The sequence below is a fragment of the Cucurbita maxima genome, unplaced genomic scaffold, assembly GCF_002738345.1.
Source record: "Cucurbita maxima cultivar Rimu unplaced genomic scaffold, Cmax_1.0 Cma_Scf00007, whole genome shotgun sequence".
Classification (NCBI taxonomy): domain Eukaryota; kingdom Viridiplantae; phylum Streptophyta; class Magnoliopsida; order Cucurbitales; family Cucurbitaceae; genus Cucurbita; species Cucurbita maxima.
Genome location: NW_019272023.1, coordinates 4,246,064 through 4,271,556, shown reverse-complemented (window position 1 = coordinate 4,271,556; position 25,493 = coordinate 4,246,064). Strand labels below are relative to the sequence as shown.

Below are 25,493 nucleotides of genomic sequence, written 5' to 3'. Positions count from 1 at the left end.
TGTTAAGAAATTAAAATCTTTATTATTTATATTATATTCAAAGTTAATGGATTGTTTACGATATAATAAAAATGTCGATTTATCCCTTATGTTTATATCAAATTCATGGACATGTAAAAATAAAAAAATCCAGTAAATATTATTTTTCTAATCACAAAAATTACAATTTTGGTTTGTGGAGCGAGAGATTGCATCATTTAATAGTAATTTTTATCTTTATTCCCCGACTTACTTCCTTGATTATAATAGGCCGTTTGAAAATTTTGAAACAACAAACAAGTGTTTCGTGTTTGTTTAAGTAGCTTGTTCGGATAAATTTAGGAATTTAACATGTAAAATTGAGCATAAAAGTACATGATATGTTATAGTTTGACTCGATAAGTATGTCCTAATTTTTTGATAAGCCCTAAACTACGTCATGAATTTGAATAAATTAAGGTATGGAACAATTATTTTATGCAGCAATTAGAGTTTCCTTTTCGGCTTTGTTGGTTCATATGCAGCAATTAGAGTTTCCTTCCAGGCTTTGTTGGTTAAGTTTGGTTAGGATATTTTGAGGGGACTATCACGGCTTCATTAATCACTATCTAGATAAGAGCAATTCACTCTGTAGATAAGAGCAATGGTCCACATGGATGTCAGTAGTTAGCAAGCATGAGCCACGCTCCTTTTGATAATGATTATTGTACTATATGAAGACTCAGTCATGAACTAATTTTTAATAGTAAACTATCTAGACTAATAGGGATAATAGTAAGGCATCCTCCGAATAATTCAAATCGAAGCAATTGGATGTCCGACTCGGACCTATATGACATGACCGAGCAATAGAAATACTCTAACACTCCACCGTTGTCATATATTCCATACATCACACTAGATAGATATCATATTCATGGAATATGATTCACTTTCAAGATGCCTCGGTGGTGAAATGGTAGACACGCGAGACTCAAAATCTCGTGCCAAAGAGCGTGGAGATTCAAGTCATCTTCAAGGCATAATGTTGAGAATGCCACTCGAATTGAAAGTGATATGAGTTCACATGTAAAGTCACTTCTTGCATTGTATTAGATTTGTGCCGTGATGGGATCACTCCCTTTATATATGAGACTCCACTAGGGTCCTACCATAATAGTTACAAGCTCTCACCCATTGCATATATAATGTGATTCTACTATAGCCAATGCTTTAAAGATTGCTAACTTACTCCTTACATGTACTGCATACGATTCTACTAGGGTCGGGTTTGAACGGTTGCAAGGCCCCTCTTTACCTATGGTGGGTGAAAGTGTAGCATAGAAACACCTCGAGTGCATGTGAAAGCTGAATGAGAAGATTGGTGTGGCATCAAATATAGCATTAATAATCTTACAAAAGCAAGCAAAATCTTAACAGCCTTTCCATTGAAAATAAAGGATATGGAAGAATGGATTTCATTTAAAAGGTGAAATGAATCGTATATACAATATCCGACATATACAAATTCTCATTCCTTCCCAGTCCTGAAAGTGCATTAGTTGTGAGACGTTACGTTACACCTCTCAGTAAATCGTCATCCGGTACGCTCCGACCATTCGTGAAAAAACTGCATGAGCCTCTGGGGGGAGGAAAGGGAGGAACGGAAGAGAGTTTAAGGGAAGACAGAAACCTATTGGTGGTTAAAGAGTGTCAAAATTTGGGCATTTTCAATCATCTCCCACTCTATATACACTTTGTACATGGCGTGTGCACAAGAACTTCAGCCATTGAGCTTTGATAAGAACTGGCTAAGACTGTACTCTTCATTGTACTGAGATTGGTCCCAAAGTTCCTCCAGTCCTCCAAGAATAGCTTTCAGACCCTTCTTTCCACCCATTACTTTTACCTCTCCATCAAAGTTCTCATCTGACTGCTTCGATGACGTCGACGTCGCTCCCTACATTTTATGAACCGAGTCAATCAACAGTTATCAATCCCAGAGAGAAACAGGTTTAATAGGTTGAATCTGCAGCTACAGAATGAATCATAGGTATGAACAATGAATGTAGTAATACCTTTCTGGAGGTTTCAGCAGATGTGAAAAGATCAAGCAATTGATCGGTATTCATGGTTTTCATACTGGCATTTTCAGAATTGATGACAGCGTTAGCAACTGAAACTTTAAACTTTTGAAGGCTCATAACTTTTTCTTCTACTGTTCCGCGCATTATGAGTCGATGGACGTTTACAACCTTCCGCTGGCCTAACCTGTGGGCTCTGTCCATTGCCTGCAAAAATAATTACATCAATCAACACAAAGAATGCACCCATTTAATTGATAAACGAATTTCATCAACAGTGAGAACAAATATTTTTTTAAAATTAAACTAGAATCCTGCAAAACGATCCAGTATATTGTTTAAAATCAGTTTATTTTAATCTGCTCGTTCTCTGACATTAACAACTAGTTTTAAAAAAAACGTAATGATAACTCATCTAGAAAAATGTGATATGAGAAAGAATACAACTCATGTTTTAATTTTCTCCTATATTCATTAAGGGTAGATATAGAATTAACACTGTAACAAAAAAAAAAAGTATTAACAAAAATGTATCCAATCCCAAGACCTCCATGGAAAAATGGTAGTTGGGGCAGTAGCATTTAGCACTGTCCTTACCACACTAATTTGATATCTCTGCCAAAATTTTCATTTTGACCTATTCCAAGTTGTCTCAAATTTATCCTACATCTTAAAGAAAAAACCATTCAAGCCAACCAGAAAACCAATAAAAATAAAACGCCATCCTTTATACCCATGTAAGAATGAGATGGCCTGGAGCAGTTAGGGAGGTTAGAATGTGCAGTTGTCCTAGTCTGACAGTTGATCGAGAAAGTTCATTGGCTGTATGCTAATGTATCAAAAAAATGAGAGGGAAAGCAAAAGAATAGGCTACGCATACTACAACGGGAGGGAGAGCCGGCATTCTCAAATATCAGATCCCAATAAAACACTGATTCTCAAGTGGCTTAGCCAATTTTTTAGACAGATATCCTAATACTCAGAGTAACCCGGTGTGAGGCAAACAATCAGAAGTTCATTTAGAAGAAGCTTTCAGTGACAGTTCAAGCCCACCGCTAGAATATATTGTTCTCTTTGGGCTTTTTCCTTAAAGTTTTAAAATACGTCTGTTAGGGAGAGGTTTCCACACCCTTATAAGAAATGTTCCGATGTGGGATCTCACAATCCACCCCCCTTGGGCCCAACGTCTTCGCTGGCACACCGTCCGATGTTCGGCTCTAATACCATTTGTAACGACCCAAGTCCACCACTAGCAGATATTGTTCTCTTTGGACTTTCCCTTTCAGGCTTCCCCTCAAGGTTTTTAAAACGTGTCGGCTAGGGGGAGGTTTCAACTCTTATAAGGAATGTTTCATTCTCTCCAAACCGATGTGGGATCTCACACTTTAACTTTGCATAGTTGTTTTCAAAGTCAATTGTGTTGGATAGGGATAAAGATACTTTGGGGATCGTCTTTGCATAAGCTCTTTAAATGGGAAAGGCACTTTCAGAATGGTGTTCAGCCTATCATCACTAGACAGATGGCCAGTCAGAATTGGTCAATGCGTCTTTCAATTCCAATCCCTGTTCTCTTGCTTCACCATGTCCTAAGAAATAAGATCAGAGTGAAATTGATGCCACAGAAAGAGTATCAGTAAAGTACTAGTTGCTACACTACATCTGAAGCATAATACATTGTAAGGTACAGCACCCTCTCCTTAGCTCGGCTACGGTGATAAACAATGTCGATATTTGACCTTCAAAGAAATATAAGGAAAAAAAATTGAAGCTTTATGCTAACAGACAATGTCTGGATGTTCAATTAGCTGTCAGGTCTACATCATATTCCAAAACACCAAGGACAATGAGAAGCTAGCCACAAGATGCTACAGCCCCTTCCCAACAAGAGAGTGTGTTGTTGTCATGTACTATCTCCTGAAATGGATAGGAACCACATAAAATCACCGTCTATCATGTGACCTAGAAGCAACTGCATCTAGCCGTGGACTGATGCATTGAACCGCTTGAGTTCTTTGAAGTCTAGAAAGCTGTACTTCAATAGCTTTCTTGTCTTTAGTTTTTGAAGGTTTAAATCCCTTGAGAACATAAAATGTTCTATAATAATACTTCGGAGACATCTTTGAGGTTATATCCTAGGTTTCACCATGAAGACAAGGTGAAAGGAGTAGAAAGCGTCCATAGGCTAATACCCCTGTTCATGATATCAGCTATTCTTTATATCCCTATAATACTATTCATGTTTTTCTACTTGTTAGTTCCATCAAACACCGAGCACCACACCGCAATTTATTTTGTGGAACAAATACTTGAGCACGATGAAACAATTGAAAACTATGATCCCTATATTTCAGCCCTGCCAGCATCCGAAAAAGAAAATGTAGCCGCAACTTTGCAGAAGACTAAAGAACTAAAGCCTCTGAGTTTTAGCAAACTAACTATGAAGTAATGATCTGAAAATTCGCAATCAGTAATCATATCAATCCTAAGTGAATGTGATAAATCGCTAATACCTTTCTCAATGCTACTATAAAAAAAAACATAACATTTGAGGGGATAACCCTACAAAAGTACTGTAATAATCTCCCATCAAAAGTACTGTAAGCATCTGTAATATCAAAAAATTCATGGTTTGCTTTCAGACTCACTCTCCTTCATACTCCCCCCCCGGTAGCTCCCTCCCACACTCTTAATTAAACACATACACACAGAGGATACCTGATGATCTCGCATTGGATTCCAATCATGCTCCATGAAAACAAGGGTGTCAGCGGATGTCAGATTCAAACCAAGACCGCCAACTGTTAAGGTAAATTTGTTAGCATAGGCAATCAGATAAGCTAAATTGTGAAAAGATAAAGTGAGGAGAATAAGAATCAACCATGTGTTGTGAGGAGCAAAGCATCAATGGTAGGATCAGAATTGAAGGCCTTGACAATGTCAAAACGTTTCTCCAGCTCAACAGATCCATCCAATCGCAAGTACGTAACACTGCTTTCAAAAGAGAAGGAATTGAAGGGCATCAGAAGAATATAATATATAACTAAGACTGACAAGCCTTATTCGTGTGTGCCTCTGTGCATTTTGATTCATGTTATTTAAAGGATAAAACTCCAGAAACATAATTGGGATGCTAATGGAACTAGTCTGAGCTACAATAATACCATTTGAAGAGGTAATGGCCAAGAGATTGCTGAGTCAGAAATGCAAGAAAAGATTCTTTCATAAGAGAAGACAGGCACGGGTTATGCACTCAGTGTGCTAGTTGACCATAAAGGCACGAAGAATAAAAATAGTCTACACGTGATGCTAAAGCCAGCTATTGTTATAATTTTAATGCATTCCATTACTATAGAGAACACAAAACTAATCACAAAAACAAACAAAAAAGATGGTATACTAACTTCTTCATGTGAGCGTGGAATAAATCTCTTTCAATAATGTCCAATAAGGCCTGCAGAAAGATCTCAGATATTAAATTATCACCCAGTGAAAAACAGAAGCTCAAATTAATGAATAAACAATCAATATCGAGCAATTTACTTTATGTTGTGCAAATATCAAGACTCTGTGCTGGCCAAAGCTGCCAGCCCCATCAGAACTCAAAGTATCAACACCAATTCCGCACTCCTCAAGAATTTCCCGGAGAGCAACTAATTTAGGAGAGTGGTACAGTTTATGAAGTTCAGAAACTAAGTCAGAACTATCGGGTATGAGCTCTGTCAGGAGGCACTTCATTGAATCTGTCATTTTTTCTCCAGTGACAAGCAAAGGATGACTACAAAGTTTAAGCAAATATTGAAGTGCCTGAGACAGAAAAACAATATATGCGTCAGGGACACAAAGTTGAAAACAAGAATAGAAATAAAGAGCATACCTGAAATATATGTGAAGATGCTTTTGTTGAAACACTGCTTTCCTGTGGTACTTCTGATTCATTTGATTTGACTATACTTGATATTTCCTGTCTAACATGAGAACCAGAGAACCTTTCATATAATTTTAGTTGTACAGGGCTCAAGTCACAGTATCTGTCTTGAATGATTTTTTCTGGCAGATCAGACAGCACTTCATCTTTAGTTCGTCGAAGAAGGAAAGGCATGACCTATAGAAATGAGTATAGAAATCATAAGGGCGATTATCTAATACGCGTGTAACACAAGAAAAAGAAAAGACAAACCTGCTTGTGCAATGCTTCCATGGCGAGTGCCCCAGCTTCTGCATCCCTAGCAGAACATTTAGAATCTCTAGCTGCTAGTAGTGGTTTTCCATAAGTTGATTGAAACTGCATGCAGAAAAAAATTACCAAATTTTGTGCAGGTGGGCAGAGGTGAAAAGCAACTAGAATAAGAGTGCATTTGAGATTTTTGGTTAGTGAAAAGGGTTTTTTCTGATGGATAGGAGTAAGGGTAGTTCACCAATTAGACATAAAAAAATGTCATCCTCGATGGAAACTAGAAGAAGTTTATGTGGATACCTACCAGCATGGAATAGACAAAAACCACTAACAAAGTATGCAGACAGAAAAATTCTATTATGGCCTAAAACAATCCTAGAGCCTGGTTTGAAAATTTTACAAAAGTATACATGTAATGTCGATCTGATCACACTTTTTTATCAAACATCCTTGCAAAGGGAAAATAGCGATTATTATTATCTATATGGATGACATTATCCTTAAAGCCTACAGGAGACCATGAAGAAGTAAGAAATCTTCATTTATCTCTCAAAGAAAATGTGCCATCAATCTTTTAAAGAAAATAAGTAAGCTTGGATGTAAACTCTCTATGCTCCCATTGATCCTAATAACCACATGGGCAAAGAAAACACATTGATTGATAAGGAACAATATAATAGACGGGTTGGAAAACTGATTTACCAAACTCAAACTGAGGTTTGAAAATCAGTTTATGAACAACACTACCGAGAAAAATATACAAATTGTTTACAGGATTCTCGTATACTAGCAAGGAACTCGTAGAGGGGAATTGTACTTCAAGAAATCCAGGAATGAAATCTTCCCAAATGCCGTTTGGGCAAGCTCAAAAACTGAAAGAAGATTAACTACAGGATATTGTGCCACTGTTCGGGAAATCTTAGTCACTTGGTGAGTTAAAAAGAAATCGGTCATGTCTAGAAGTCACGCTGAACAGAATTGAGAGCGCTTGCTCAAGGAATATGACGGAATATGACTCAAAAGCATCCTATTACAACTAAGAATCACTTCAGAAGAACCAAATCTACTATACGCATTGCCAAAAAACCAGATCCATCATGATTGCATAAATCATGTAAAAATTGATTCAGTTCATCAAACAAAAAATTAAAAACAAAAACTTCTCGCTTGATTACATATCCACCAAGATACAGATTGCAGACATTCTTACAAATGCCATATTCAAGAGAGCTTTTGAAGTCTAAAAGATCAAGCTGGACTTATTCAACATACACGATCCTGCTTGAAAGGAGTGTTGTAAATAGAAAAGGTCTCAATTATTTTCTTTTTGAAATTTCTTGTTATATTCCTTCCATTCTTTCCCTTCTTTTTGCTACCGTTGGTGTATTGCCTTTTTATTCTCCCTTCAAAGGTTTATTATGTCATATTATTGACAAAATTTACTCTCACGGTCCTGTTTGAAGACTTTTTGTGGGCAAAAATAACATTCTGTTTTTCATATTCTTCAATTTGCAAACAAAAATATCTATAAAGCCAGAGCATTACATGGCAATAACAAAAATAAACAAAATTTGAATGATCGAAAATCATATCTATAGGGAGTCATTACCTGTCTCTCTGTTCCAAGAAAACCGGGCATTAGAAAATCAAAAAGTGACCACAAGTCCATGACGTTGTTCTGCCACAGAAGTTTGAGAATTTTATCAGATAAAAAACAACAAAACACTAATTTGATTATTGTAAATTAATAATTTTGATAGGACAGACTAACCTGAATTGGGGTTCCACTTAGTACCAGACGATTTTGAGATCTCAATTGCTTTACAGCAAGGGTTATTTTGGATTTTGCATTCCTTATAATATGTCCTTCGTCTAGTATGCAATAGTTCCAGTGAAATTGTGAAAGATACTCAACATCCTTACGCACCACATCATATGACATTATGATGACATTATACTTGTTGAAACAATCCCGAAGAGATGTCCGTTCCTGTACTGAACCAACATATTGGAGCGTAGAAAGTATGGAGACATCAACATACTTTTCAATTTCAAAGGCCCAGTGTCCAACTAGTGTTGATGGACAAATTATCAAAGATGGTGGAATATCTTCTCTATTATTTAAGGTGAGGCGTTCAACTATGTCACATGCCACAATTGCCGATGCCTGAAGTGTTTTACCAAGACCCATGTCATCACACAGGATTCCATGAAGTTTGAAACGTTTTAAGAATGCCAACCAATTTATCCCTTCTTGCTGATACCTAAAAGCAAAAAAAAAAATCCAGAGAGACGAAAGAAATAAGAACCAGAAAATACATTTATTAGTCCTAACTTCGTAAATAACTATAGTAAACTACTGTTAGAAATCTACATCATTGTAATGAAGGGAAGTTGCCAGTTTATCAATCAATCAATTCGTGACAGGCAATGAAACATTTAGATTCAGAAAAGTTTGATGGAAAACTGAAATGCTAATTGCTAGGTATATAACAGAAGTGTTAGAAGTCAACCACATTGGGGTTTATGAAATTTTCCCCGGTGAAACATTGCAGTATGCAATTGTTACTTTCCATTTAACGTAAAACTTTTCAAGTTTACCTTCTCAATGTCATCTTCAGTTCAGTACAGAGTTTGTAATCTTCAATGTGGGAGTTATCAAGTAGTTGTTCCAGAAATTGCGCGTCTTCCTTATTTTTAGAAAAAGCTTCACTGAGTCCAACAGGTGGTGGAAGACCGCGTGCTAATGGAAGAAGAGGCACCAAAGCAGCAAAACTGTGGGTCACAGATCGTCTAACAGACTGATCACAATCACTCATACACCTTAAAAGTGGAACCACCAATAAAGGAGCATAAGAAACCAGCTCTACACCCATTCCCTGAACAAGCAAGCTAATAAGCATGCCAGCACCTTGTCTTGAATTTACGGAATTCATATCTTCTAACATAGGAATGGCATTTTGTATCACAGCCCCCATGACATCGATGGTCAATGACTTGGCCATGGAAGTGATGCATCTGGAAGCTGCTAATCTAACAGCTACATGAGAGTGCCGAATACATCCAAAAATGCAGGGAAGTAGGGTAAGTAGTCTTGGTTTCAACTTCTCATTGAGCATTGGAGCAATAGATCGTACCACCTGCATATCCAAAATAATATACTCAATGATATAATTCAAAAACAAAGGTCTAAGTTCTTAACCTTATCATCCTTCAGAAAAACCTGAAGTTATCTACTGCATTAACACACTGAAATAATAAAGTAAATAATTTTTGCGAGCTGTAATAAAATGGTTAAATAATAGAAAATACCTAGACAAGTACAAAAATTTCATTTTGAAGAAGAGTAGACTTTCATCAATCATTAGGGAATCAGTTGAGTTTTAAGAGTAACCTGGATGTTATTTATCAAGGTCTGAGGATCCTTCACAGATTCAATGGTGTGCATTATTTTCTGTTCATCTTCAGCAGTAACATTTTCAGTAGTAGTAGGCAACAATATTTCTGTAAGACAATCCCAAAGCTTCGGAAGCTTCCCAAATAATGCATCCCCAAGCTTCTCACAGAGACACCTTAAAACAAGTTCAGAACCACGTCTGCTAATAAAACCCTCAATTCTTGATCGATCATCGGTACCAGACAGTGTATGAACTTTTGTTCTTGATTTTTTCGTACTAGTCCCAGAAGAAAGAATATCTTGCTCGTCAATTACCTCCATGGAGCAAATAACTGCAGCTTGAGGTGTTTCAGAAGCGTCCATGCAGGTCAAAGTACAAATATTTTTTATCAACTTATCATTTGGCCCAGGTTTACGTAGAACACACTGACAAATTAACTCTGCTAGTGCGTCTGCTGCTTTTTGTTGTAGTATTTCCTCCTTCAAGTAATTCAAAATGATATATTGTGATATCTATTCATAATATATGTCTCTGGGTGCTATGTTTTTATATCAGGAAATATTTACCTGCTCTCTTTTTATGGAAGCCATCAAAGGCAAAATAATTGGATTAAGTCTGGTTGGAAGCTCAGACATCCACACAACTGCAGCAGCAACCATTGCAGAGACCGAGATATGCAAATTACCCTGGGAATTTTCAAAACAGGAAAATGGAATGTTGAGAAAGATTAATTAGAAGTACAAAAATCAATCCAAGCCCTAATCATGAAGTGGCATGATGAACACCATTAGCTGAATATCATAGCACAGTTCAGAAAAACCCTCCCGACAATGATGAAAAAGAATTAGTTCAAGTGGCAAAAATTCAATGTGTGTACTTGCTCATAATATATCATGGTTCGATTACCCAAGTTTATGATGGAAACTTCACCTATAATTCATTGCATTGTAATGTGTAAAATGGAGAGAAAAGCAACATCATAAAAATTCCAAGATCAATAGGACAAAATGCAGCTATAAAATTCAAAATCTATAAATACCTGAACACATTTCAAATACCCAGAAGTTGTCAAAAGACGTTGTTTCAATGATTCTATATCATCAATACCCTGCCTGCCCTCCAACCCATTTCCATCAATATCTCCAAGGGGTGTTGGAATTTTCGAAGCAAAATTAATTGCATCATCAGCAGTCAGGTTCTCCAAGTCAATCTGGTTACCCGAAAAGAATTCTTTCAACATCCCAGATGACTCGATGGCCCGTACTAATTGTGTAGCCTCGCCACGCATCTTAGAATATGTCCTTGAAAGTTCAGAGTAAGGAAGTAGTGAATCCTTCGTAGGAAATGCAGGATCAGAGCACGTTAACAGATCCAACAACCTTTCTCTTAAATAATTGGGCAGCCAAGAAATAACTCCATGATCTAGAGAGTTCTTCTCTTGGTTCCTTATCTCTTTGAACCAAGAAATAAGGACAATGGAGGCTACCTAATGGGATGTGAGCAATCAGATAAATTTTTTATGCGGAAGGGCAGAAAGAAGGAAGGAAAAACTGAGATCAAAACTCTAAAGTACCTGCCGCTGGACTCCAGATGAGGATTTAAAAGCATTCCATAATGGACCAATTACATCTTGCAAAGATCCCTCATTCAGCTTAGAAGCAAAAATTCCCAAGGCTGTTGCAGTGACAACTCGGGTATGAGTCACTGAGATATCCGCATCAGCACCGACAATGATCTTAGAAAAACTGGACGAAGAATCTCCATTTCTTTCATGTGAAATAGTTACCTTTGCCAACTCCATGCCAACTCCGCTGGAAGACTCATTTTCAAGTTTTACAGCTCTCATTTTAGCAGCAGCCCTAAAATGACTTTTTCTAGGAAGCGCTACTGGCCAAAATAATTTTGAACTGTCAAATGCAGAACCGTATGAAGTTGTTGCAAGCTCCAACCAGGATGAAACATATGACCTTGCCACAAGTTCCAATTCCTTCACTTGAGACTAATACCAGGAAAATAAAAGTATTGTCAGCAAATCTAAATTTTGTACAATCAAGGATCAAAAACACATTATATATTGATAAAAGGGGGGCAAAGAGGATGAGAAATTTCCTTCATACAAACAATAAAAGGAAAAATAATTGGAAAGCTTCAAAAGATTGATCATCTACAATACAAGGGGGCAAAAACAACGCCAAAATCTATGGACTAAAACATTTGTTGACCTACGAAAAAGCATGAAAAAGAAGATACAAGAGTAACCAAGGGCCATAGCAAATTAAAAATGCACGCTCCAATTGACTATAAACAAGGAGCACAAAATCACCAAAATTTGATCTAAAAAACTCCACCTAAGGACAGAATCCCAATAATGTCACAAGTTCCTTGAACAGTTTTCCTCTTCCAAACCGAATTTCTCATGACCAACATTGATAACTTCAGTGAAACCCGCTAAAGAACTCTTTCAAGCGAACTAGATGTGTGTGTTGTGTGTGGGCGTTTCTTTCTTTCTTTCTGTCTGTCTTTTTAATGGAAAAGGGAGATGGGATTTGGTTGATTGGAGGAAGTATATGCCAAGAATTAGGAAAGGATAACACCTCATTAGTTAACTTTAGGGCTATATACCAACAACTACAACTAGCTTTTCCTTTTGTAGACTTGCATAAACGCATACAAAAATGTATATAGCATAGACGCACGTAAACAAACGCAACAATTACAAATAAACCATGAGAAATAAAGAGCCATTTCCAATTATTTGGGACTAGAAGATTAGTTGGATACAAAGAAAAAACATAAGATTACTAGGGTAGAACCAAGTCCAGCCTGTAATAAAACCACAATGGAGTTTATTACAATCACAAACTTACATAATTTTTTCATTGTAAGAGACTATGCTACACTTCATTTACATTATAGACTCTATAAGGATAAAGAAAAGAAGACATAAGAAGTTAATTATCATGTAATTAGTAATTCATGATTCGAGTGAAATTATGATTTTAAATCACTTCAAAAATGAAAAATCATAAAAACTAACAATAGCAAAAGTAAGAACCTGGAGGAGGAGCCTCCAAACTCGCTCTGAGCACTCCAAAATATCGTCATTTGATTCTAGAAGCAAATTCTGAAACACAATCCTAAGGGTGTCACCTAAAATGGTTGTCGGCCAAATGGAAGTAGAAGGCACAGAAATTATTTGTTTCAATCCTGCTTCTAGCAACCGTTCCTGTACAGATGAATATTTATTGATGAAAGAAATGAAATTATTATAATACAGCAACGTGTGAAATAATAAAATTGTACTAAACTATTTACAAATCTTCCATGGAAAATATTTAGAGAGTAAACATCAGAGAAAGTGTACCAAAGTGCGGATAGCTGAATAACGAACTGATGTGATACTGTGCCTCATAAATGGCCATAACCTCGGTGCCAATGATGCGAATGCATATGGATTTTCCTGCGAACGTATTCCTTCTGGTGTATCATGCACATGAATAGCTCCATTTAGATCAAACTCCAGGGTCTCTCTTAAAGTTAACGCCTCAAACATCTTTGGAATCATCTCTTTCTGGGAATAGATTTCTGCCAATAGATTCATTACACTGCATATAAATAGAAAGCCATAAGACAATTATTGATGGGATGACAAGGATAAATTATAGCATAAAAGTTACTTCAAATGAATTGAATCATATCAAAACCAATAGTTTCATCATGCATTTTCGTCTTTCAGAGTCAACAACTATTATCATAATCCCAACCAAGAATTAAATTAACAATAGTGACAATCACTTTCTAAGAAACAAAACATGGAAAAGATTTGTGCAAGTTCACCATGAAGAAAGGGTATATTCAACTCAAAGCAATGAATATTGAATGTAGCAAGCACAGCATATGATTGGAAAGCAAAGACCAAGAAGTTAAAAATTGGAGGGGTGATTCCGTTGTAATGTGTCTTGAAAATCAGAAATGATTCATTACAAGAATTGCAAAGAGAATGCCCAAGAAGCTGACTCATTTCCACAACGAAAAAGAATCTTCATAACTTGGCTTCAAAAGTTCTCTTACGTTCATCCAAATTACCCACAATGCAGCGAGTATGACATGCACCAACAAAGATCCTTTGCTCAGATGCTCTTCTTCTAAACAATCCACAACCAACACATCAAGCAACATGATTGTGTATCACTCCAGTGACCCAAACTCTCAAGTCTTTGCCCTTAATATCTCACCATAGTGACCAAAACTCTCAATTTTGAAACAAGATGAACGAGTACAGCTACAATAAGGAAAAAAAAAATCCAAACAAAATCACATAAATGTGCAAAAAGTACAAAAGATGGCAGGAAGGATAAGATACTCCCCCAAGCCTCAGCCAGGAAAGTCAAAAAGTAGACTTCTAATTGCACAATTGGTGAACAGGCTTATTTAAAAGAATAACATCTTTTAAATCGCATGGATTCTATCTACCAACACAGACATGGGCCTTATGTCTAACCGTTACCTGCTGGTGGATGGACTTAGATCATCCAAATCAAGCAGGATGTCCCACAGCAGCATCACAATTAAATGCAAGGTCTGACCCTTGAGAGAAACAATAGAAGAAGCAGCCGGAATTAAAGCATCAGCTGCAACTGCCTGAACGTCATCATCTGGGTCCTCAAGCCCTGCTTTACATGCAGGGAGAATGCGTGAAAGCAAATCATGAAGAAGTTCCTGGCACAAACAGAAAAGCAGTAAGATGACAGATTGAAGCGTAAACAACAATACTAGAGCTCATAATATTACCATGAATAATATCTTTGTAACAAAAAATCTTATTTTCAAAGAAATATCCTTTCATTAATAAAAAGAAAGGACAAAAAGTCCTCATAAAGCCATCAAGATTACAAGATTTCCACTTGACACAGATAACCTTTCTTCTGCTCCCCTTTCTCTTCTACAATATGTCCATCTACGTCGGGTCGAAGATATATTCATTTTTTGGCACCCAAACCCTCAAAAAGGTTTTATGGTCGTTCTTTCCTTCTCTATTTCAGAAACTACCTTACAACTAAAGATCCTATTCTCCTTCTTGTCGAAGTTAAATATTCCCAAGAAGATTACATGAGGAAGAGCCAAAACTATGGACTGTACTTAAACACTCATAGTTGTGACTGGGGCTGCACTAGTGCTTACTTTGCAAGGAAGCATATGAAGATTTTGACCATATCTGTGGAAATGCAGGTTGCTTCATCGATTTGAATGCCTTTTTAGAGACCAAGCGTGTGCATGGCTTGACTCAGCAATTGTCGTAATATATTTTATTCCATCCAACCCTTCAAGATAAAAAGGCATATTCTTTGACATGCTAATTTTATGCGGTTTTACAGAGAAATTGGCAGGAAAGAAAAGAGAATTTTTAGACTTCCTTCCTTGGAATAATGCTGGCAGATCACTTCCTTGTTTGATTTGGACGGGAAAAAACACACCAGATACTCAGCTAAGACATCTTGTGATCCTTTTTGTCAAAATGTATAGTTTACAACCTCCTCTTCGAGTGCTACACATTCCTTTTTGTAACACTCAACGCATGCTCATCCATTTAGATTGGATGCCCTTTATTAGGATCCTCCAATTAGGCTTAGGAACCTCTCATCCCAAGGGCCATTAGGTTGTATGTTTTTCTTTTGTTGATAATGAAGTTCTTCTGTCATCCAAAATATATATATTGAAGCCCATCTAAGGATTTTTTAATTATCCTCCATGTTTTAATTTTTTAAAATTGGAGCCTTTGTTTGATTTTGTAAGGTCCTTAGCTATTTCCAGCTTCTATGACTTATCAACGATGCAAGACAAAAGAATCCCACAAGAGAAGTGTAACATAGACAATCACGTTATGATGCCAAGAGGAATGGCATCAAATACAAAGGACACAGGCTTATACAGCAAGAGCTGCTCTTGGGATATGACTCCAATTATTCAAAGAAAGAACAAAGACAAGAAGCTCCAACAACTGAGCATGGGAGGGTGCAAATTATGAGCTTACTCAATCTTAACGCGATATTAGACAAAGAAGAATATTTAGAACAGATAACAAATGTACACGACCTCTTTGATTACATGGGACCACATAAAGGAAAGAAACTTAAGTTGGTGGGATCACCAACTATAATCCAAACAAGGAGATTCGTCATTGGATTACAGGGGATGCATTCTTATTATTATTAGCTGCTCAATGATGTAATTGGGAATAATACTAGTCCCGTGCTGTCTCTCCCCTACAAAATCATAAGATCGACTTCAATGACTTTCTTAGATATCTTTCCTATACTTAAGCCCCTCTTTAACTTTTTAACTAAAGGTCAAGCTTCAAACCAAAAAATTAACCCTTATCTGACCTTTACCCTCAAGGTCATGTTTACATGCATAAAGCATTCTGAGGTTTAAGGATTCTTTTTAGATACAAATATACAATGACAATGACCGATACTAAATCATGAAACCCACACAATAGAAAAAGCTGCCAGACGTACATGTAGTAATGAAAATATACCTTCCGTACAGCAACCAAATACTTTATGCCTAAAAGACTCCCATGACGAACTTCCCATTCCTGTCTGAACTGAATGGAGGAATAAAAGTAACGTTAAAACAACATACAGATGTTTTAGAGTTGGATTGTTTTACAAAATCGCATACTTCTAAGCAAGAATACCATATTACAAAAATTGAACATGTACTTGAAACTTACCTGCATTTGCAGCAAGATATTTAGCGTTTCATTAACTAGTGAAGGATGCATGTACTTGAACACTGCACCCAATGCTTGAGCGCAGGTTTCACGCACAGGGGCTACGACTTGATCTGATACATAATCTCCAAAACTGCAAAATATATGGAAGAGAAAGAGAGAGAAAAAAACAGCATCCCTCAGCAAATGGAAAATACTTGTCTCTAAACTCAAAAAATGCAAAGGACCCAGAAAAAATGATAAGATAAACTTAGAAAATTATGGTCAAGTAAGCAATAAACAGCCTACCGATCGAGAAGTAATATACACAACAGACGAATCGCGCAGTCTTGAAGAAACTCAAAATTCTTCAGCCAAGAATGCCTAGTCAATTTAACCAAATTCCTCAGCTCGTGATTTTCAGAAAAGTTTGTGAGCATAGTAGTACCCTCTGAAGGTAATTTATTATCAGGGCACTCCTCGGCTGCTGCTTCAGATGTATCTTTATGCAAATAATATGAACCATTGGGATGATCCTCCACCTTTACAGAGAAAACATTAAATTGAGCTTCAGACTGATCATCAGGCAAAGGCCTATCATCATTTTCAACCTTCACACTCATCCCCAATTTAATATCCTCATGGGCACAAACCATAGGATTGACAGGTGGACATAAGGCGTCTTCAAACTTTGGTCTTTTCAGTTTGAACTCAAATTCATCCTCCGTCAATTGCATATTTAAATCAATGTCCCTTTCTCGCTTTAGCTTATTTGGCATACTTCCATCTTCTAACGTGGTCAATGGAGAACTGTCCACGACCAAATCAGGCAACAGTACTCCAGCACAACCTCCTTGATGAGTTAAGATTTCTCTCAGGGCCATCACACTACCATGACGAACTTCCCAATCTGATATTTTAAAATGTTAAAAATAAACAAGGGAACTCTGGAAAACAGAAATTACTGTCAGTATATCCAACATTTAAAGTAATATGAAAATTCTTACTCGAATCAAACATATCAAGAAGAAGTTGCTCAACAAAATTATGGAAAGGCCATTGTCCATCACCATCATGATCACCAAAATCATCATCATTATTTACACTCACAGCTGCCTGCAGATGGATCGCCAACATTTATTTCACTTTCACTTTGCATATAGAAGTTGCAATATAATCAACAGATGAATGGAAAGTTGATGATCAAAAAGAAAATTATAGGTAAGCAAACCAAAATTAACTAATTCAGTCAGAACAACCGAGCAGCCATCATATATTAAGAACTTTATATTACAGCTATCATCAAACCATGGAAGCACACAGTAATATAATCATAGGCATCACTAACTACCACTTTTTTTCATATAAGATAGATCTCTTTTATTTTCTCTCCGATAGCTTTGCAACAGGGGAGGAAAATAGAAGAATATGGAGATAGATAAAGGAAAGAAAATATAACATGACTGCACAAAGTCATACCTCCAAGTATTTTTACGTAGTCCCATTTTTCATAGAAAATGCAAGGTCATTTAAAATCACTACGTTTCCCTCAAATTATTTTCACATTCCCCACATCAAAATCTTAGAAGTGGATAAGTGTCTAAGAGTACAACAAAAGAAATAGTGACATCAAGCAGAGAAGATAAGTCAAAATCCTTATATTTGTCCATTCATTAAATTTCGTAGGAAGATTCATTCACATCAACCATCCCCATAAAATTACTTTTTCATTAATCTATGCAATTTACAAAAGAATGGCAAAATCCAAAACATAGGGGTCACAAAAAATTTCTCCAATTGATCAAAAGTGTAGAGACTATAAGAGTTATAAAAAAGATATGCATTTATACCAAGAAATCGCTAGGAATAGAATTTGATCAAAATAACTTTCAATAGGACTTTCATTTTCTTTGAAGAGACAACTGTTACATTCTTTCCAAGTTGTTCACAAAAAGTTCAAATAAGAAAAAGATGCATCCCAAGAACCTTCTTCCCATCAGAAAACAAACGTACATTAAGAGCGTAAATAAGAAGATTGTTGAGGTCATTGGGTAAGTTGTGAACCACTAAAGGTGGTAGATATCTACTTCCAAAATCTGACTTCATAATGACAAGTGATGAACAAATGGCTCTAGATTTCATGGGCTGTTCTACAAATTTGGCAGCAATGACAAGACAATGCTATGAAGGTAAACGACACTGCATTGTGTCGTAGTGCTGTGGTCAGCAAGATATTTTTAGGCACAATAGTTTGATAAGCAGCATTTATAACTTGGCTTATTTAAGGAAAGTGGGCTTGACGAACGAGTTGTCTAGGATTCCTCCATTTCAAGGCCTTAAAAACATAGATTTGCAGGTAAGAGATCCACTGCTGTCCAGCATCCTCTTGTAACAGTATTAACTCCAGCAAATTATATAACTACATCTAAATACCAGAATAAGCATAGAAAACAAACAATACTGATACATGCATTTGACACAAGGAAAGAAGATTAAGAAAAGTACAAGAAGCCTCAAAGAACCAAAAAAAAAAAAAGTACTTATCCGGACCTGAGCCCCTTGGTGTATGCAAGGAGATAATAGAAAGATAGTACCTTTTGTGAACTTAATAAGTCCGGACCTGAGCCCCTTGGTGTTTCCACTAGTTGGGTGCCTGCTACATCTGTCTCTCCTTCCTCAGACCAGTGTTTTGTCTGGTCCTTCGAGTTTATTTTTGCTTTTCGTTTCAGAAGGTTCCTTTCCCGAGCACTGGGCCTTTTGGATACAATATACGGGGCCATGTTAGCAACGAACTGTTGGATATTATGTATTGATTTCGATGGATACATCTGCCTGTCTCCACCATTACCATGCATGTTAACTTTGTCCAAGATAAGGTCCTCATCTCTTATCATGTCACTGACATCCATGAATTGCTCACACACATCCAAACCTGTGCAAAAGAGACAGAGATTTGCTAACAAGAAAACATAATAAAGGACTTGTACCAAAAAAAACAAACACTAATAAAAGGAAATGAAATAGGAGTGTTGGAACAAGATGAAAAATAAGGTACAAATTTCAAAATTATTTAAAGCATGTAGGATATTGAATCAATATTGGGGAAACTCCAAAAATCTTGGATTACGGAAGCCAAAGACACAAAAATAATTAGATAAAATCAATTTTACAAGGTGGTATGAATACATTTGATACCATCATTACACAGCATTTTTTTTTTTTTTTTTTTTCTTTTAGTAGTTTTGGCATAATGTAGCTTGCTAGGCTAGGAAATTTTACATTTAATAATTATTATTATCATTATTGTTGTTAAAATTAAAGTTAAAATTCTCGTGTATTAAATCTAATTTAGGATGTATGTGCAGTTTTAGCTTTCTCAAATGTGAAATCCTAACTTCTCCCCTACTCAGAATCAGTGTTGCAAGGCAGCACAAAGGATTTGAATCACCTTTTCCTTTTCTGCTCTTTGGTGGTGTCCTCGGCACAGTTCTTAAGCCTTTGTTGGAAACCAACTTTTCCCACTAAGCAGGGTCTAAGATTTAATCTCCGAAAAAGTTCTATGGTCATAGATGGAAGGTATGCAAGTACCAGATATGGATTAATGTTGTCATTTGATTCTATGGGAAAATTGGATTAAAAGAAGGAAACATATCTTACCCGGATAGTGAGGGATCGGAACCAGCTACAAGGTGTTATTATTTTTCCTCTTACTTATTAGCTATTAAGTGTGCTAAACCCAAGTCATCTTGTCAGTACTCCCTTTCTTCCCAACAACAGAGATTATATTTGTTACTTCTTTACTTCTGTATATTTCATGCTCAAAACATTAGGAATTTCCAATATAATTGCTTTGATTATTAAAAGATATTTATAAATACATATATAAACACACATATATTAGTGGCAATTTTTTAATAAAGTCACGTTATGTTATTTACATCGTTCAATTACTTATATAAACATAATTTAGATAATTACAGATCTAATATATAATCTTCTACCAGATAACTGACAAAAAGAAATCTCACAAAAAAGGCAACCTACCAAAGAAATCTCCAATCAAGATAATTACAGATCTATAATATAATCTTCTATAGTATATCAATAATTTTCAAATACATGTGTGTGTGTGTATGCCAACCTAAACGACGACGAAGATTTTGCTTTTGACGAGCCAACCGCTCCTTTGGGCTCTTGATCTTTTCACTGGTGACATCAAACTCCTGCAAGGTATATCTTAAAATCAATCCACATACCCATCAGATTAGCTAGTCTTTCCTGCTTTATTGCAATACATCATCCAGAAATCTAAATTCTGAAAACTTTCAACTTTTTATTTATTTTCGCAATCAGGTCTTCGGAAATACTTTACAATGTACAGGATGATCAGGCCAATCACTGAAATCCTCTATCAACTAATATTTTATATATATATATATGTATATATTGGAGGGGAAATTAAATAACCCCATCCCACTACTGCTTCAATTCAAGGGCCATTACAATAGCAACTTGTATTAAAATATATAAGATATTAACTGGGACGCTAAAAACCAACAGTAAAATATATTAATAGCAGAAATAAATGAGTAGAAGATTCGAAGGGTGGTTTAGATGATGTTAAAATTTGAGAAAATTAGGGAGCTTGTATGTACTAAGAAAGGAAGTTGGTGGGGTTAGGTGTGGTTTGGGTTCCAATAGAGGGCTGTCAGAAAGAGAAACGAGAGGGAAGCCGAATGAAAAAATCAAAAATTAAAAAATTAAAGAAAAAAAGCTGAAGAAAGAGAGAAAAGAAGACGAATTAATTTTTTGTTGCTGTCGTAAAAAAAGGTGGGGGGGCGGGGGAAGAAGTTTCATAGCACACTATGCATACGAACTTTGTTCTATTGATCTCTGTGCTAGTGTTTTGTTCCTTCAATTGTGTTCACAAGATTTTGGTGTTGACTGTGGGTTAAAAGGGTATTTGAATACGTTCCTAGCTTATAAGTAAGCAGCTCTTGGAGGTTCTTCTTGCTGGTTAATGTTCTGGGACTTGAAGTTTGGATTACATTTTTTATGCTGATGGTATGTTTTCAAGTTGTAAGTTAAAAGTTTGAGACGTTCATAAGGAAGGAGGAGGGTCTCAGTTGGAGACATAAAGTGAAGTTAACATAAGAGAAGGCAAAACGGGCTAAAGAAGGGAATTGGAAAATAGGCAGAGAAAAAACGCCATTGTGCCTCAAGAAAATGCTAACGGTGAAACCTTACGTGGGGACAAGAAGATCAAGGGTGAGCTTTTGTCCTCCTTTTTCTGTCTTTATGCTCAGTGGTTCTTCCCAGCCTTTTCTAGAAGGCCTAGATTGGTATCCCACTTGAAGAAGGACAGGTTGAAGTTGGAATTTCCTTTTTCCATAGAAGCCAGCGCCAGTGGGAAAGCTCCCCAGTGGATAAGGCCCCATGTCAAGATGGTTTTCCTATGGCTTTCATTCCAGATAGCCGGCACTATATTAAGAGTGATTTTTGGAAGGTGTTTGGTGAGTTTTGTGAGTGAAGGATCCTGTAGAGTCCTCAAAATGGAACTTCTGTTCATCTTGCATTTAAAAAAGGATAGGATTAGGAACTTACAAGGGACAGGGATTTCGAACCCATCAATTTGGTCGCTAGTATTAATAAAATCATTGCCAAGGTGATAGGCAGATAGATAAAGAAAGCTCCTCCCTATTCTCTGATTTCCAAGGTGCCTTTATTGAAAGTAGGCAGATTTTGAAACTCCTATAGCTAACAAAGCTATCCAAAATTATAGAAGTCGTAAGCATGAAGGAGACATGTTCAAAATAGATTTTGACAAGGTTTAAGACCACGGTGGTCAGGACATTTTAGATGATGTTATTTGGAAGAAAGGTTGTCATTGTAAATGGAGATATTGGATTAGAAAAAACGTTAGGACAGTCAATTTTTCCATCCTCATTAATAGTAACCTGAGAAGGAGGATTCTAGCTTCAAGAGGTGTTAGACAAGGTGATCACCAGACCTATGCCCTTTAGGTCAATTTTCTTTTATCAATAACAAACTTTTATTGAGAAAAATGAAAAAATACACAGATACAAAAATAGAGCCCACAAACGGAGGCAACCTAAAGAAAGAGCCTCCAATCACGTAAAACAAGACCTAACAAATCATTACAAAAACAATTCGCCACCAAAGCCCACAAAGAGACATTGAACCTAATAAAAGTCAAACGCCACTCAAAAACCTCTCAATCCCTCTAAAGATTTTGCTGCTTTTCTCACCCGCAATGCACCAAAAACAGCACATGCTCAGTTTGCCTCGAAATCCTTCCCATCTCATGCAAAGGAAGTTATGAAGGAACTCCTCAACCATCTCCTCTGCAACCCCTATGTCTGACCAAGGTTAAGTCAAACTCCTCTAAGAAATGACTCCAAACAGCATGGGCTAAGTCACTACTCCAAAGGATACGATCAAGGTTCCCAACAACCCACCTACCATGCAACACAACAGCCCAATCATTGAAACCCAATCCAAGGTGTTAAGTTTCCATGAGAACCTACCATACAAAAAAAAAAACTGAATTGCCTTCGGAATTTCCACCTTCCACAACGAGGAAAAGAGAGGCTCTTGAGGGATTGGTTGACCAAACAAAGAAAGAAGGATTTACAAGAAGAAAGGACAAGGACTCCAAATGCAAACATCCATTCTCCCTAGATTACAACAAAACTCCACAATCATGAGGGCAGCAGTATCTGTTGCTATCGGACAAAGGACGTTAAAACCCTAAAACGAGCAAATAAGAGATCAAAAAGCAAGACATACTTTCAGCAACCTTATAGTTCCACATCAAAGAAAAATGGTACAGTCTGTATTAAGTAGGACTCTTACCTACTTCTTAGGATCTCCATATCTATTAGAAAGAGTAGAGAACATAGGAGGACTTTTCAAAGGAAGAGGTCAATGAGGGGAAGGGTTCCCATATTGTTGTTAGTGCGAGTAGAAGGGATATCTGTCTTTGGGTCCAAGTTCTTTTGAAGGGTTTTCTTGCATACCTTTTTCTTGTTTGGTGGACCCTTTCTTCCCCAATGTTGTACAGCTTTTTCATGCTTTGGAAGGTTAAAATTCCCAAGAAGGTCAACTTCTTATCATAGTAAGGTTAACACTTTGGATCTTGTTTCAAGGTACATGCCTGCTGTGATATTGTTGAAGTGTTGTATTCTTTGTAGGGGTGTAGCATAGGACCTTGATTACCTCCTTTGAAATTGTTAGTTCACTCATCAGTGTGGAATGAATTTTTTTAGACCTTAAGTGTTTATTTGGCTCGCCCTAGAGCTTGTACAGCTTTGATGTTCTTCGCTTACCTTTTGTGATAAGAGACTTTTTATGGCATGCCAACTTCTTTGCAATTTTGTGGGACTTTAAGCCATGACAAACAACAGGATTTCTAGAGGGCTCAAGAGTTCATAGGAGGGGTTTAGTCTCTAGTTAAGCTCCATGCTTCTCATTTGGCATTGGTGACCGAGGTTTTTTAATTACTCAGATCTTATTTAGTTAAATTGGAGCCCCTTTAGTTTGGCTCCTTCCTTTGGACCTTATTTTTACACCTCTTTGTATTCTGTCACCTCTCTCAATGAAAGCTCGACTTTAAGTTGAAAGCTTTTTGTAAAACAGGAGTAGTTGCAATAAAATTTCACAATTCCTAAGGTTATACCGTTGTTATTAGTAAAGTTCATGGTAATTGTTATAGTTTTCTGTTTTCAATCAAGTTTATAGGGTTCGGAATTGTGTAATTTTTCCTATTTTTGGTTCCATTGTAATATATAGGTACACTTTTGTAGTTCTTATTTCATCAATGAAAAATATTGTATCTTTTTAACTTAAGAAACAAACAGAAACACATATATTTGCACAAAAGTGCATGTTCATGAGTTTGTACCCAAGCAAAATAAGCTACTAAAATAGACAGATCACCTGTCCTCCAGATGCCACCAAGGCGCCAAATTCAAGCACATTATTCATATCAAAACTGTTATGAAAAAAATACAGCATTTGGTTAGTAAACAAGTGACATGGTCAGCATTTGCATAAATTAGGAACTCCGGAGATAAAAAAGAAACCTTTTAAATGCAGACTGCAAATCAGGCATGGCCAGGACATCCTCGATAGTACCAGACAAGCCAGCCTCTGAAATCTTTAGTCCAACACAGTCAATGAGCTCAGACACAGATGTGTGCTTAACATTCTGTGCAATAGCCCCAATCGCATGGGCAGCCGCAACCCGTGTATCCCAATTTTTACTGCGTAAATACTGAGATACCTGTTTAAACAAACTTAGGATTAAACATTAATTCAACATAATGAAATCCAATGCACAAAAGTATGCGGCCCAAGCAAACAACAATATTAAATGAAACCTCAACAAATTATGACCTTTTTCAAAAGAGATGCCAAGTCCTGAGGATGGGATTTTGCAATCTCCCCCAACTGCCGAGCTGCAGTAAATCTCGTTGCTTGTGTTGAACCAGCTATTGGGATTCCGTTAAGAAAAACCCCCAACTCAAAAGTGAAATTCAATGGAAATACAACAATTAAGCAAAAAAAAAAATATCAACAAGAACAAGGATACTGTCCAAGAGAGTAAGAAGACGATGAAGTCGAGACGACTGCTGTGCCATGATAATAACATTCCTAGTACGCCGCTGGACTTCTGCTAATAATCAAAATTGATAACATTCCTAGCCACCGTCAAGTCCGGTTCACAGCGCTAAGCCCTACACTCCATCAAAACAACAAAAAGCTAAACATTCAATCGAGACTTCCCGAAACAGTCAGACAAGAAGCAGTTCCAGTTATAAGCAGGCAATCGAATGTCAGAGAAGAAATTGGTGAAAAATTAGAGATTTGGAATACCCTTAAACGAATTGGAGTTCTAAACTCCTAAGATCTACGAAATGATGGAGATATTGAAGGATTAGACATGGAAGAGAGACCGAGTTTAGGGTGATTAGGGTTACCTGGAAGGAGATGAAGATAAGTGAAATGGGATTGAACAAAACATCTTTGTTTCTACGTTTCTTCGTTCTCCAACTTGTTGAATGGTGCTCAGTCGATAACCGACGACGAAAACCCTTCTTCCCTCTCTCGCTCGCTCGCTCGCTCAATCTTGCATGAGTTGC

The 25,493-nt window shown here is 36.7% G+C and overlaps 1 protein-coding gene across 1 annotated transcript; it reads right to left on the bottom strand.

The window, feature by feature from the left end:
* Positions 1–1,407: 1,407 nt before the first annotated feature.
* LOC111481384 (TATA-binding protein-associated factor BTAF1) lies at positions 1,408–25,493 on the bottom strand. The gene is made up of 29 exons (XM_023126768.1): positions 25,332–25,493; positions 24,944–25,088; positions 24,748–24,842; positions 24,435–24,634; positions 24,289–24,343; positions 20,471–20,552; positions 18,924–19,261; positions 17,337–17,445; positions 16,639–17,239; positions 16,351–16,483; positions 16,153–16,221; positions 14,122–14,333; positions 12,979–13,219; positions 12,670–12,840; positions 11,188–11,613; positions 10,654–11,100; positions 10,181–10,300; positions 9,611–10,093; positions 8,818–9,356; positions 7,988–8,480; positions 7,826–7,894; positions 6,220–6,324; positions 5,917–6,144; positions 5,583–5,846; positions 5,444–5,493; positions 4,921–5,030; positions 4,758–4,840; positions 2,037–2,249; positions 1,408–1,918 (listed from the first exon to the last, which is right to left on the bottom strand). Exons 2-29 carry the CDS (start codon positions 24,990–24,992, stop codon positions 1,742–1,744), a joined length of 6,162 nt encoding a protein of 2,053 aa, XP_022982536.1. The 5' UTR covers positions 24,993–25,088; positions 25,332–25,493; the 3' UTR covers positions 1,408–1,741.

What these genes read in the sequence shown, in the direction of transcription:
- LOC111481384 (XM_023126768.1), bottom strand. Translation starts at nt 24,992, where the DNA reads ATGGCACAGCAGTCGTCTCGACTTCATCGTCTTCTTACTCTCTTGGAC. An exon ending in ATCCAATGCGAGATCATCAG is followed by an intron (nt 2,250 to 4,757) that starts GTATCCTCTGTG and finishes TTATTTTTGCAG; the next exon opens with GCAATGGACAGAGCCCACAG. An exon ending in CTGCTGAAACCTCCAGAAAG is followed by an intron (nt 1,919 to 2,036) that starts GTATTACTACAT and finishes CATAAAATGTAG; the next exon opens with GGAGCGACGTCGACGTCATC.